This window comes from Sapajus apella, unplaced genomic scaffold (assembly GCF_009761245.1).
Source record: "Sapajus apella isolate SASKATOON/1434 unplaced genomic scaffold, GSC_monkey_1.0 scaffold105, whole genome shotgun sequence".
In the NCBI taxonomy this organism is placed as follows: Eukaryota; Metazoa; Chordata; class Mammalia; order Primates; family Cebidae; genus Sapajus; species Sapajus apella.
This window is the reverse complement of record NW_022437045.1, coordinates 4,919,655-4,934,196: the sequence shown is the minus strand read 5'-3', so window position 1 is coordinate 4,934,196 and position 14,542 is coordinate 4,919,655. Positions and strand designations below refer to the sequence as shown.

The window sequence follows — 14,542 nt, the reverse complement described above, 5'->3', positions numbered from 1 at the left end:
TAGATATTTCCTAATTAATAAAATGAAAAAGCTTTTAAGATATACTTCAGCTATGTGTGAAGTCAAATATGCAGATCATTGAAGTTTGATGACAAGCACACTGGAGTTCATGATCTATTCTTTACACTTATATGCATTTTTGAAAAATTCCATAATAAAGAGGTAAGAAAATAGTATCAGAATAAACATTTTAATGCAATTACTACTCACAGTAATTCCTAGAGCCCTAACATGGGAGGAAACACAGTCTCTGCTCCAAAAGAAAATCTTCCCATCTTCAGTCTCTCTGTTTACCTAAAACTGACACTTGGAAAAGCTTTCAAATAATATATCAAGAGTAGAACCAAAATTGCAACAGAGCACCTACTGACACTTCCTGCTGTGTTTATTTACAGTCTGACTCCTACTAATTCTTCTCATTGGCTTTGTATTCTTTAATAAGCACTAAACATACATACTATGGCATTTTGGTATCTACAGTCTTTAAAAATGACCCTTAGGAAGCTGAAGATACTGTGGTCAATGTTTTTCCAAAAGTGAGTCCAAGTTTCAATTTCATTTAAGCTTCTATAATGTATTGCTTTTCTATTCTTTAAATATATAAAGTCTATGGGATGGGAAAAATCATATATCCATACCAAGCATTTTTACAGTATGTTTTCCGTAGTTAAAAAAAAAATGTGCTTCATGATGTTGACATATTCCTTCGAGATCATTTTTATACCTGGCAGTCCACAAGCTGGGCCTCCATGTCCATGGGTTCCTTGGGTGTACCCAGTGCGATGTCCAGAGTGGCCTTGGTACTCAAGAGCCAGCTGTCCAGCTCATCAGCTTCACAACGATACCGCTGCAGGGCTTGTTCCTGCCTTTGTTCCTCCAGCTGATCATTCAGCTTCTCCTGATGAATTAAGTAAAATGTAGCATAGACCACCCGAAGGTAAAATCTTGAGAATTTAACACAGTAAAGCAATAGTTCTGGGCCCTGGCTGCACATACAAATCACTGCTGAAACTAAAAAATTACCTTTGCTGAGGCCACGTCCCAGAACAACAATCAGAATTTCTAGGGGTGAGTCTCAAAATTGGTATTTTTAAAAAGACTCCCTAGTGACTCTAACGTGCACCTAGAGTTGAACAAGTTATTCTCAAATAATATACCTATAGGACCAGGCAGTAACATAAATGATAGAAATCAGCCAAGGATTAGAACAAAACAATGGCATAAAGGACTTGGTAAATGGCAATAGACACTGGACCTCTATGTCTGGGGAACAGTAGGGAGTGATGAAGACTGTGGCAAACTGAAAAATATGTGGCTTGCCTAAAACGGCAGTCATATACAGTTTCAGGCAATTGATCCCTACGGGAAGGGGTGGCCCAGTGTTAACTTTCATCTCAAGTAGAGACAGAAATCTACATTTCTAGGCTATCTCTCTGAAATGCCCATCGATGATAGACTGGACAAGGAAAATGTGGCACATACACACCATGGGATCCTATGCAGCCATAAAAAACGATGAGTTTGTGTCCTTTGTAGGGACATGGATAAATCTGGAAACCATCATTCTCAGCAAACTGACACAAGAACAGAAAATCAAACACTGCATGTTCTCATTCATAGGCAGTTGTTGAACAATGAGAACTCATGGACATAGGGAGCATCATACGCTGGGGTCTGTTGGAGGGGCTAGGAGAGGGACAACAGGGGTGGGGAGGTTAGGGAGCCATAACATGGGGAGAAATGCCAGATATAGGTGACAGGGGATGGGGGCAACAAACCACTTTGCCATGTATGCACCTATGCAACAATCCTGCATGACCTGCACGTGTGCCCCAGAACCTAAAGTACAATAAAAAAAAAAAAAAAAAAAAAGCAAGAACTCCAGGCCAATTGCTTCATTTTGAAACCCCCACAAGTTTTTTATAGAGTTACTGGGGACAATATAAATGAATTAAAAGTTAATTTTTAAAATACTCTAAATACCTTATTTTCAAAATCATTTAATGGATAATTCATTCTCATTTTAAAATTAATTTATTAAACCATTTAAAATGGATATTAATAATAAGTAGGGCAGACACATTGGCTTTAAATATCTCTAATATAAGAGGCATTCGGTTGATGCAAAAGTAATTGTGGTTTTTGCCATTACTTTTGCGCCAACCTAAGATATAAATACATTATTTGAGTAATCATTTAATAGGTAAAACTCGAAGTACCTATACACCCAAGAACAAAGTCATGATTAATTGTGTTATGGCATAATTAGCAGCTGAATAAAATAATATTCAGTTCATATAAGAAATGTATTGAGAACCCATTATGTGGCAGGGAAGCTGCTAAGAAATGCAAGATGACAGACACTATAAAGGTCTTTAGGGAGCCTCCAGTCTAACCAAATTATAGGAGCAACAATATGAGTAGCCTAGAAGCTTTGGGCTAAGAATTATGAGAGAACAAATAAAAAGGAAGAGAGCTGATTTTTGACACAGATATTACTGCTGCCCAAATTTGTCTCTATATTAAATAATATTTAAATTAAGTTATGTGGAAACCAGAATTGCAAGAGCATTTTCATGAATTACTATGTTTGAATTGGCTGACAGTGACTAAGTGTGATTTATTCTTCATAGTATTAGTAGTATCATCCATCAAATGCTGTCAGGTAAACATAGCAAACCATTATGCAAACCTTCTACAATTATTCTTCACAAGGTTCATGTCTACCAAGTATTTGCTTTCCACATTCCCAATTTTCACACCTGAAATGAGTCAGAAAAGGGTCACAGGACATATTCTTGGCTACACACTGACCTTACTCTATTCAGGATATGGTTCTTGAAACACAATCCCAGTTTAGGAGAGGGAAGCAATGAAAATGCAGATACGTAAGTAACCCACATACATGGTAACACAACGTTAAAAGTTAACTCAGAAGCGAGGAGGCCACTTTAGAGTTATTCATTACCTCCAAAAGCTGCCGTTTCCCTGAGGCTTTCATCCTGATGGTGGACATTCGCTCGGCTAAGACAGTGAGGGTGGACTGCAAGGCCAGCTGCTCCGCGGGGTCGGCCTCGCAAGACTCGGATACCAGCTCCTCAGCGAGACAGGACTGGAGGTCGTTGATTTCATCCTGGAGCATGAGAATCTCATCCATCAGTGCCTGGAGGAAAGACTGTGGAATCACACTCATGTATTCATTTTCTTTACTGAGGGATCATTAACGCTAGCTGAGTCTCACATCCGTTGGGATTAGTAGAAGACATTTCACTTGGGAATCATTACTCAATCAACAAATAGGGACCTAGTCGCCTAAGTTTCTAAAATGAAGGGCCAGGACATTTTAATACTGAATATATCATTAACCGAAGTGACTTTGAACAACTTAATCTTTCTAGTTTTCAATAGGCTCATCTGTAATACAAAGAGAATATGCTCCATTATTTCTATTTATCAATTTATGTTTTATCTTTAAGAGACAGTCTCACTCTGTCACCCAGGCTGCAGTGCAGTGGTGTGATCACAGCTCAAGCGGCCCTCCTGCTTGAAGCTAAGACTACAGGTGTGTGCTACCACACCTGGCTTTTTAAATTTCTCTTTTATTTTTTGTAAAGACAGGATCTTGCTATGTTGCCCAGGCTGGTCTCAAACTCCTGGGCTCAAGGAATCCACCAGCCTGGATGACAGGCACGAGCCTCCGCATTTCTCAATCATTTCTAAGAGTCTCCAATACCATGTTGAAAATAAAATGTATCACTTTCTTCCTCAACACAATTTTCCCACATTAACCTACTGCCTTCCCCAAATCTGAAACAGCACTGAGCTCTAATCCAAAACTCACCATGTTTCTCACAAGATGGGAGAAACCTGTAGCCTATTTCTATGTCTTCACACTACTCATTTTTCTCATTTATCAAACTCTAAGAAATAAGGGTCTCTCCCAGGTGATGTCTTGCATTCCCAAGACTTCAAATGCTTTCTAATCCTGAGCACTTCCAAAGGCACATCCCTAACCCACACACCTGCCCTAAGTTTCAGCTGTGCTCAACTTACCTAGTTCACGGGTGTCTGTACAGCATTAAGTCTAAACCTGCTTCCTCTCCTGTCTTCTGCCGCTTCCCATTATGGCTCAAGCTGGAGACTTGGGGGTCATTCTTCACACCCTCCTCTCCTTCACTCACCAGTTCCAAATATCTGAATATCCCAACTGCCCCCACCTGAAGTCAAGTGAACTTCCTCTGTTGACTGAGCTGCTATATAATGGTCTACTGATGAGTCTGTCTGCTTACACTCTTGTTGCTCCAGTCCGGTCTATGTGAAGCAATTACAGTAACTTTTTCAAAGCGTGAATTAGATCCTCTCACTCCCCTGCTTTAAAATATGTACTGGCTCCTTGCTGTGAAATAAATCAAACTCGTTACACTTGTGTGGTCTCACTCTTCCTGACTCATGTTCCACACCCACTTTTTGCTCACCATATTCTTGCCTTCTTCAGCCACTCGAGGGCCCCACTTCAGTCACTTCCTGGCCTCAGGGCCTTTGCACATGCACATGCTGTTCCCTCAACGTGGAAAACTCTTTCCACTCTGTGTGTGATGGCTCTATTCACCCTTTGGTCTTAAGTTAATTGTCATATCTTCAGAGAGGCCTTTCATGACCACCCAATCCTAAGAAAATTTCCATCATTCTCTCTCAATAGTGCCCTGTTTTCCTGTCTATCATAATTATATTTGATTTTATTTCTCTTTTCTGGGGTATTTTATGACTTGCTCTTTAGATGGAATCTTCACAGGAGAAATTTTTATTTAGGATTTCAATGAAGTTAGAAAAATAGACTCTATCACCAGAGTGGCAACTATGATTTCAAGTAACACAGGCTTTATATTCACCAATATTTCATAGTTTCCCTTGTGCCCTTATTTGCATAATTCCTATCTTTTCCACAGGACTGGAGGCTTCACTGTAAGCACAGTGCCTCCTCAGGACTCTCACGATGTATAACAGCAAAAACCCCTTATCTTTTCCTAATATCGAATATCATCATGACATTTTTAAATAAACTATTTCTATTATATACATCTAGAAAAGTGAAAAGATTATAAGCACACCAACTATATATATATCCATGCTGCCACCCAGATCAAGAAACAGAACATTTCAGGATTCCACAAGCTCCTTTGGCCTCCTCCCTCCTACTACTGCTGTCCTCAAAAATTACCACTGTGTTAACTTGTAAATATCAGAGCACTTTGGCCCTTCTTTGAGCTTTATAGAAATGGGATCATACATGATGCACTGCTTTGGGTCTGGTTTCCTTCTTTCATGACTGCGAGAGTCATTTTTTTTGTTGTTGCACGTAGAAAGAGTTAACTCATTTTATCATTATATTGTATTTCACTGTCACTTGGCTCTGAATGTTTTCACTTTAAGTTTTTCTAGTGGGTTTAATAGTGGAATCTCTAATTTCCATTTCCCTGATGACTATTTAGATTGAGTGTGTTTTGTGGCTACCTGCTAAAAATCTCTTGCCCATTTTCTCCTAGAGCTGTTCCTTTTCTTATTGATGTATGGAGTTGTTTGTATATTGCTAGATAGGAGTGCCTGTGTTTCTTCTGGTTCTGTGTATTGCAAATAATCTGCTCCCACTTTGAGGCATGGCTTTTTCCTTAATGGGAAAAGACTTCCTTAACAGTATTGTGTGATAGAAATAAGTTCTTAATTTTATCATGGTGTAATAGAATCAGTATCTTCTCTGAGAGTTAGAACTTTTTGTGTCCTATATAGGAAATCTTTTGCCTAACCTAAGGCCATAAATAGAACACATTCTCGTAGGTTATCATCTATAAGAATGCTACTAAAAGCGAGGTCCATGGAATAATGCCTGTCTGCAAAATGTTTGTTACAGGCTTATGATGAAATAAACATATTGAAAGCAAGTGCTAAGAAACTTAACGACAGCCAAGCAGCATTTGATTTAATTTGACTGAAGTATCCGTCTGTGATGGATTAGAATGTTTTTAAAAAAGATCATTCACCACAGATATTTTAAAATATTATTTTCAAATATAAAGTTTGGTAGTAACTTCACATTTGGATCTACAAACCACATAAACAATTTTCATGTCCACTGTAGAAACAGGTAAAAATTCTTTATTTTTTTAACCCATTGTTTTGTAGTTCAGTCTTTGCCACAAGCCAAGTGTCTGTGTGAATGTGATTCTGCAACTGGTCTCAAATTCTGTTTCATCAACCCATTTGGCTATTTGTGCAAATACCACACAATCTTAATTATTGTAGCTTTATAAATCTCCCTATCTGGTAGGATATATCTTTCAACTTTATTAATCTTTTTCAAGACTATCTTGGCTATTTTTTAATTCTGGCATTTTTAATATATATTTTCCAACACATTTGCAGTATATTTTTTTATTATTATTATTTGAGACAGAGTGTCACACTGTTGCTCAGGCTAGAGTACAGTGGCAAAATCTCGGCCCACTACAACCTCTGCCTCCTGGGTTCAAGCAATTTTCCTGCCTCAGCCTCCAGAGTAGCTGGGTAACAGGCATGCACCACCACACCCAGCTAATTTTTGTATTTTTAGTAGAGACATGATTTCACTATGTTGGCTAGGCTGGTCTTGAACTCCTGAGCTCAAGTGATCTGCCCACTTCAGCCTCCCAAAAGGATTACAGGCATAAGCCACCGAGCCCAGCCTGTAGCATAATTTAGAATTCGCTTGTCAACCTCCACCAAAACCCATGCTGCAATTTTTAAAATGTGATTGCAGTGAATTTACAGAATATGATTATACATTCAAAGTATTTTTATACATTCAAAGTATTATACATTCAGAAAACTTTCATCCAGTAAATTATTTTCTATTATTTCATAATAATGTTTTGTGCCTGAATGCTAAAAGTGTAAAGTCTATATTTGGTCTGATTTTAAAGGCGCCTCCATAATTAGATGAATCTTATTATATCTTTTTTTTTTTGCACTAATCCTTCTGTACCAGCAAGAAGAGCCTCCTAACAGTTTCACACCACGTTCATTTCCATCCTCTCTTATGTGCCTTTCCACACACATTTACATTTATAGTGCCTCCCACCTACTCCTGTTGCCATTCCAAATTTTCAAACTCTGTCTCCTCGAAGTCCTGGTTAGATCTCATTTAACCTACTTTCCACCAACTGTATCCCACAATCAGATTTCTGTTTTCTGTCTGATGTGTTGGTAACTCTTACCAGTACTGCCTCATTAAATCTCAGTGGATTTGATCAATCAGGTGTACGCTTAATTATTAGCTTCCATTTAAAATTCACAATGTTCTAAAATAGCTCTCTGAATGTTCTGCAGTCAGTGATAAAGGAATTAGGAAAATCTAAAACTGTTCATTTAAATCTTTTTTTTTTTTTTTTTGAGACAGAGTTTGGGTCTGTCACCCAGGCTGGATGGAGTGCAGCAGTGCAATTTCAGCTCACTGCAGCCTCTGCCCCCACCTGAGTTCAAGTGATTCTTCTGCCTTAGCCTCCCAAGTAGCTGGGATTACAGGCTTGCACCAGCATGCCCAGCTAATTTTTCTATTTTTAGTAGAGATGAGGTTTCGCCATGTTGGCCACGCTGGTCTCGAACTCCAGACTGCAGGTGATCCACTCGCCTCAACCTCTCAAAGTGCTGGGAGTACAGGTATGAGCTACTGTGCCCAGCCTCACTTAAATCTTGTTAGAGGCAGTCTGCTCCACTCATGCTTGAGTTTACTCTTAAAGGAGAGTGGGCATTTTTGAAAGATAGCTAGAGTTTTTAACTTCAAGATCCAACAGCCAGGCTCAGGGGGTATGAGATTTTCTTTTGGGGTCATAAAAATGTTTTTGAACCAGATAGAGACAGCAATTGTACAACATTGTGAATGTACTAAAATCACTAAATTGTACAATTTAAAATGGTTAATTGTATGTTATGTGAATTTCACCTCAATTAAAAAAACTTCAGCCACCAAATATGTTTTCAGTCCCATAACTCTAAGAGCTGGTGACCAGCTGCTCCCTGACAATATATGATTCAAGATAAGGAGAAAGAGATGAAATGCATGCCTTTGGTTTTCTGATTTGTAATTGCAAACTTGGCATGTGTGTGAAAAACTTGGCTTGTGCTTACAGAAGTACCATGAGCTTCTCTAACATGAAAAACTCTTTAATAGTAAGGGCGAACAGAAACATGGACCTTATGTTATGTGACTTTCAGAACTATCTACATGCACAGGTGTTTTTTTGTTGCTTGTTTTTTGTTTTTGTTTTGTTTGTTTTGTTTTGTTTTGAGATGGAGTCTTGCTCTGTCAGCCAGGCTGAAGTGCAATGGAGCCATCTCAGCTCATTGCAACCTCCACCTTCCAGGTTCAAGCAATTCTTCTGTCTCAGCCTCCGGAGTAGCTGGGACTACAGGTGTGTGTCACCATGCCCGGCTAATTTTTGTAGTTTTAGTAGAGACAGGGTTTCACCATGTTGGCTAGGCTGGAATGTTTCCTTTATTTATTTATTTTTTATTTTTATTTTTTGAGACAGAGTCTTGCTCTGTCATCAGGCTCCAGGCTGGAGTGCAGTGGCAAGATCTTGGCTCACTGCAACCTCCACCTTCTGGATTCAAGCAATTCTCCTGCCTCAGCCTCCCAAGTAGCTGGGACTACAGGCACGCGCCACCATGCCCAGCTAATTTTTTTATTTTTTAGTAGAGACGGGGTTTTACCATGTTGGCCAGGATGGTCTTGATCTCTTGACCTCATGATCGCCCGCCTCAGCCTCCCAAAGTGCTGGGATTACAGGCATGAGCCACCGCGCCCGGCCTTTTTTTTTTCTTTTTTAAGCCTAAAGCACCTGGTATTCCTGGGCAGTCTCCTAACCAAGTACTAACCACACCCAACCCTGCTTAGCTTTCAGTTCAGGTAAGAGACCACAGTTCTTCTTGCATTCTATTTTAGTTGTTACGTATATGAAAAAACAAAAACAAAATAACCATAGAGCTCTGTGTCCTATGTATCACAGAGCTTAGTGTGGCAACACATGTCCCCAATGCATCAGATGCCCATGATAAAGAAGGTTGCAATGACAGAGGGTTTAACAGTCAGAACAACAGCCACAAATCAGCTCATGAACTGCATTCAAGTCTTAAAATGAAATCTATAAGACAGCCAGGCGAGGTGGCTCACACCTGTAATCCCAGCACTTTGGGAGGCCGAGGCAGGCGGACCACCTGAGACCAGGAGTTCAAGACCAGCCTGGCCAACATGGTGAAACCATGTCTCTACTGAAAATACAAAGATTAGCCCGGCATGGTGGCAAGCACCTGTAACCCCAGCTACTGGGGAGGCTGAGGCAGGAGAGTTGCTTGAACCTGGGAGGTGGAGTTTGCAGTGAGCCAAGATGGCACCACTGCATTCCAGCCTGGGCAACAGAGTGAGACTCTGTCTAAAAAAAAAAAAAAAAAAAAAAAAAAAAGAAAGAAAAAAGAAAGAAAATGAAATCTATAAGACAACTTAGAGAGGATAACCAAAAAGGCACAGCATTCCACACAAATTCAGTGGTTTAGACAAATGTTTAAAGAAAAAAGTTAGGATTAGGTTACCTCCTTAAAAAAAACATGAATACTTCCAAAAGAGTATTGGGAAAGAAGTAAAAAGTAAAGTATTTCTATTACTTTTTAGGAAACATAAAAAAGCATGCTGGACTTCCTCACGCCCATTCAGTTGAAATTTAGAAATAGTAATTCCATAATAGTGCTTGAAATTTTTAAGTACCATTCCAGAAGCGAAGAACAGATTTAGATACTGTGATACCACCAGCTTTTCATGTAGGCAGCTGTGTTCCAGAACTTGTAGAACCAAGGCACAGACAGCAAAAGGTAGCAAAAATAGCTCAGATGAAAAATGTTAGCTATATGATGATACACAAAATTATACTAAATTATAAATTATTGCTACTTTCTTCCCTCCCATTAGAACATTAATATAATGGCGAAGCCCCAATGACTGGTAATCTTCATTAAATTAGCTGTACCTCCTTACTGCTGTGACACCTAGCACGACTACTGCCAACTTAGGGACAAAAGTCATGTGGTTGACCTTAATGACAAGAAAAGTTACAGATTCACTTCTAATTTATAATTCTCAGAATGTGTAATTTAGAGTTGTCTCCATTAAATCCATTAAAATGAAATCTATTAGACAGCTGGGCGTGGTGGTTCACACCTGTAATCCCAGCACTTTGGGAGGCCAAGGCAGGTAGATCACCTGAGGTCAGGAGTTCGAGACCAGCCTGGCCGACATGGTGAAACTACATCTCTACTAAAAGTACAAAAATTAGCCTGGCGTGGTAGCAAGCACCTGTAATCTGAACAGAATCATCCTTTCTCTCCACATTCAGTTTATGTGTGTTTTCTTCTAATGCCCAAGTGACAGGGTGGTGGTGCTGATTGGAAGCTAACTTGCATTCTTAGTTAGGAACTCCAGAAGGGCAGAGCAGGCCACTAGGATCCTGTTTTCATGAAGCTTCTAAATCTTGTGGGAGCCGGTGATGGGTCTTTGGGAACTGTGGGCAGCCACCCGGGCCGTAAGAATAGGGGGCTTGAACAAAGGTGGAGATGTCCTGAAGCTAGAGAGAGGGTCAAACTGCTTAAACCTTCTGCAACATTGGTGTCTGATCATCTGAGTGAGTGACCCGCACATGCACTCTAATCCAGCCCTTGCATAATTTACACTATTTTCCTTTTGAATGCTTAAAGAACAGGGCCTTTTACAGAACAGCCATCAAGGTTGGCATGAGGAGCACATACTCAAGCTGAAGGAAGCTCTCTGGCCCCTTCCAATACAGTGAAGCAGCAGTGCCGGCAACAGCTGAACAGACAGAACCGCAGGAGCAAAGAAGACCTAAGAGCCCCAGGGAGCACACTGGAGCAAAAGGGACACCCTTCAGATCAGAAAGAAGTGGCTGCTGGCAACAGAAAACTGGGGTGCCAGCTACAGAGAACTGAGAGACACTGAGGCCCCTTTAGAAAGGAAAGGGGCTTGGGAGACTAGCAGTCTAGTGATTAAAATGGGGGGGAGCTCAGAGGTAAATGGCACTGGCATAGTCCCCCAAGCCCCTGACTGTCCTCATGCTTGGTCTGGTCTAGGCTAACAAGGGTTAATTCTCATTTTGTGCTCTGATAGCGCCCTCTGCAAATCTGGAGGAGGATGGGTGACCTTGGGATAGCAAAAGACCTACAGAAGATAGTTTTTTTTCTTTTTTTACCAAAATAAGGCCTAAAAATGGACACTACTCACTTTGATCTCTATCTTCACAAGTTACAAGAGTGTAAAAAACCTGAAACCACTATTTCTCAATATGCTGTCTCTAGATGAAATGTTCTCATTTTTGTGTTAGACTGAAAGATCAGATTCTTGCAAAAGAATGCAACTTTATCTGACTGTACATATGAACAAGCAGTGTATTCCAAGATGATCCTGCTTCCAAAACTAGACAGATATAAAGTAGAAGAAAGAAAAGTACAAGGTGTCACTCTTAAAGCTGATAAGTTACCCTGTCTTTGATAAACACACTTACCATACCATGCTTTCATAGCTCTTAAATTAACATCTAAAAATATCTTTCTTTCCTCCTGCCTTTTGAAGGGTTGTCACATGTTCCTGGATGCTTATCCCAGCCACGCAGCATTTTCCTACATCACGGTGATGAATATGTAGGAGAAGGCGTGCCTCAGTATCCTTAGACCCCAGTTACACCAAATCATTATAATTTTAGTAGTATACCTCATCACATTGCCAAAGTATTAACTGGATTTTAATTTCTGAACATTTCTTAGCATGCATTTTAAATTGGCATACTTTAACACTATCTTTCTGCATTAGATTAATGATCTCTGTTTCTCATGTAAAGCTAATGTTTTGCCTAGTTTAACCTTTTAAAAAATAATTTAAATCAGGAACAATCATAAGAAATGACTTAGAACTTATCTTTCAAATGCTTCTTTGCTCACTGAAGTCTGAGACATATTTTCTGAAGTAATAATGGAGGGGCACTCCCTGACTAAGTTTCTTCAGACAACAATATCCAGAAAAGGTAGATTTGGAGTATATTTTATCCTTACAATAATGGCTCACAAGACAATCAAAATAATCAAGCAACTCTAAGGAAACACACTTTGTGTAATCATAGTTAAAAAGTAACATCAATGCATGTAGCTTTTTTGAATTAGATTCAAGGTCTGAATCTCTCTCTCTCTCTCTCAGATCCCTCCCTAAAGCTGTAGTAAACGACCACCATTAGGACTCTTGTTTACTCTGGAAGAACTGATAAAAAAAAAAAAAAAAAAAGTAAACTGGCTGTCTCAAACACATGCCTGACAGGCCAACCAGTCACAAGAGTGCCTTTATTTAATCAAGCAGGAAACTGAAGTCATGGCTATTTGTACCTGATGTTCAGCCATCTGGCTTTCTGGACTCCTGCCGGGTGCTGGGTTCTCACTGAGTTTCAGCTCAACGGCCTCCATCTTCGTAGAGATGGACTGGAGGGAGTCCTGGTACTTCTGCTGGCGTTCCAAAGCTTCATAGAGTGTGCGTTGCTTCTCGCTGATCTACACAAGAAAAGGGATATTACCAAATGCTTCCCAGCCCCTTATCTTTCAGATTACAACATTTCTTTCTTCAGTGCTTTACCTCTGTGGCCCAACACAGGGCACTGGACTGTGGACTGGATGTGTAAACTCTCTGCGTGTATTTCATAAGACAATCGCTAAGGTAACTGGTGTCTGGTGGGCATAAACAAGCCCACCTTGAAGACTTACCACATTCTTTAAGGTCTCCCAAGAACGCTGCAAATCACCCAGTTTGGCAGTAGCAGATGGTTCCAATCCTGGTTCATAGAACTCCTGTGATGTCGACGTGCTGGGGTGAATCTTTGCAGCATCTGTCTGCAACCTCTCAGCAGACAAGGCTTGGTAATATGCAATGTCCTGTGAGCGCAAAGCACAGTGTTGAATTCAAAAGGAAGACAAAGTCTAGATGAATATGCTGTGGGTACTGTTGGTCATGTGAAGAAAAGGTTTCTGATCTACAACTCTCACAGGGCCCTACAAACTAGTCAGTTAGTAAACTCTTGTGACAAGAAAAATTTAAAGACTGAATCAAAGCATACTATACTTGTTTCAGAGTTTTGGTTTGTATATATCAAAAAACAACTTTACCAATCTTTCAAGTTGCCAAAACTCATTCTTATTTTATATTTGTTAAATGAAAATACAAAGGATTTAAGCAGTACACATTTATTTAAAGATTGATTAGAATAGCAAAAAAAGAGACTCTCAATGATCTAGTTCCTAAAATGTTGCTAAATATATTCATTAAATTTTAAATAATTTAAAAAATGACTTGACTTAGATAAAATTAAATCTGCATAGGCAGCCAGATCTTCACTATTTGTGGGTTCATTATTTGCAGAATTAATTTAAATATTTTGATATTAAATAAGAAAAATATAATGGGGAGGTTAAAACTACTCTATGAAACAAATAATACAAATGTTTTCTTCTATTCATTTTCTCAAAGTATAAACACACACACACAAAGTGAATGATGAAATATCATGCTTTAACATGTTTTAAATCTATTGTATTATAAGTAACATTACATATATTATTTGTATTGATAAAATTTACTATATCAAGAGATATAGTAAAGATATAGCAAGAGATATAGTAAAGATGGTTTTCAATTTTTTCTATGTTTATCTGTATTTCTGTAGAAATTTAATTGGGGGAGTAATTCCAATGATAAAGTTCACTGTTTTTGCAGTTTTACTGTTGAAGGGAATTATGTCAACTTAAAATACCTGAGTCTTATTCATAATCATGTATTGGTAAAAAGTACTGAGGGAGGCTCCAGCCATCTGAGAAACAAACATAGCAGTGTCATCCAGTAGAAAGAATTCCAACTGCGACAGCTGAGATTCTAGTGAAATTCTCCTCCTGTGTAGCTATATAATGGGAGCAAATAACTTACTCTTGCACATTGGTTCACTCACTCGTCCAATCTTGAGTGGAATTGAGGATTATATGAAATAATATTTGAGTGACAATGACACCTTCTACCGATTTTGCTGTTGTTGCTGAGGCCTCCAGCATTTACTGGATAAGTCCCCAACATTTACTGATGACATTGGAATATGGAGACTGCTTCCTCTTCATTCCTAACCCTGTCACTGTCTTGAGTGGATTACTCCTCATGTCCTTAATAGGTTTAGATCCATTGATCCTCACTCACTTCTACCCCGCTTCAGTCCTCCACACCCTTGAATGCTATCATCACTCAATTGGACTTGTAGCTATGTCTAAAGTTACTGAAACTCCTTTCTTCCCAAGACGCTTGTTTCTCTCGCTTTTTTAACCTTTACTTCACCCACTTGGAAAACCACAAACATGACTCAATCCAGCTTTTCTTTCCAGAGTGCATCTATGTATGTGTGTGTGTTATTCACAAAGACACACACACACACAC

The 14,542-nt window shown here is 39.3% G+C and overlaps 1 protein-coding gene across 19 annotated transcripts in view; it reads right to left on the bottom strand.

The window, feature by feature from the left end:
• SYNE1 (spectrin repeat containing nuclear envelope protein 1) overlaps window positions 1–14,542 on the bottom strand; it is a 411,505-nt gene that overhangs the window by 160,734 nt on the left and 236,229 nt on the right. For 15 of the 19 annotated variants that reach the window (XM_032258772.1, XM_032258777.1, XM_032258767.1 and 12 more), the window contains 4 exons: window positions 12,835–13,002; window positions 12,463–12,624; window positions 2,969–3,175; window positions 725–898 (listed from right to left, as the gene is read on the bottom strand). In XM_032258772.1, the coding sequence (XP_032114663.1) occupies window positions 725–898; window positions 2,969–3,175; window positions 12,463–12,624; window positions 12,835–13,002 (711 nt within the window). The remainder of the gene's footprint in view (window positions 1–724; window positions 899–2,968; window positions 3,176–12,462; window positions 12,625–12,834; window positions 13,003–14,542) is intronic. The other 4 variants (XM_032258770.1, XM_032258771.1, XM_032258782.1 and 1 more) reach the window with 1 other exon arrangement.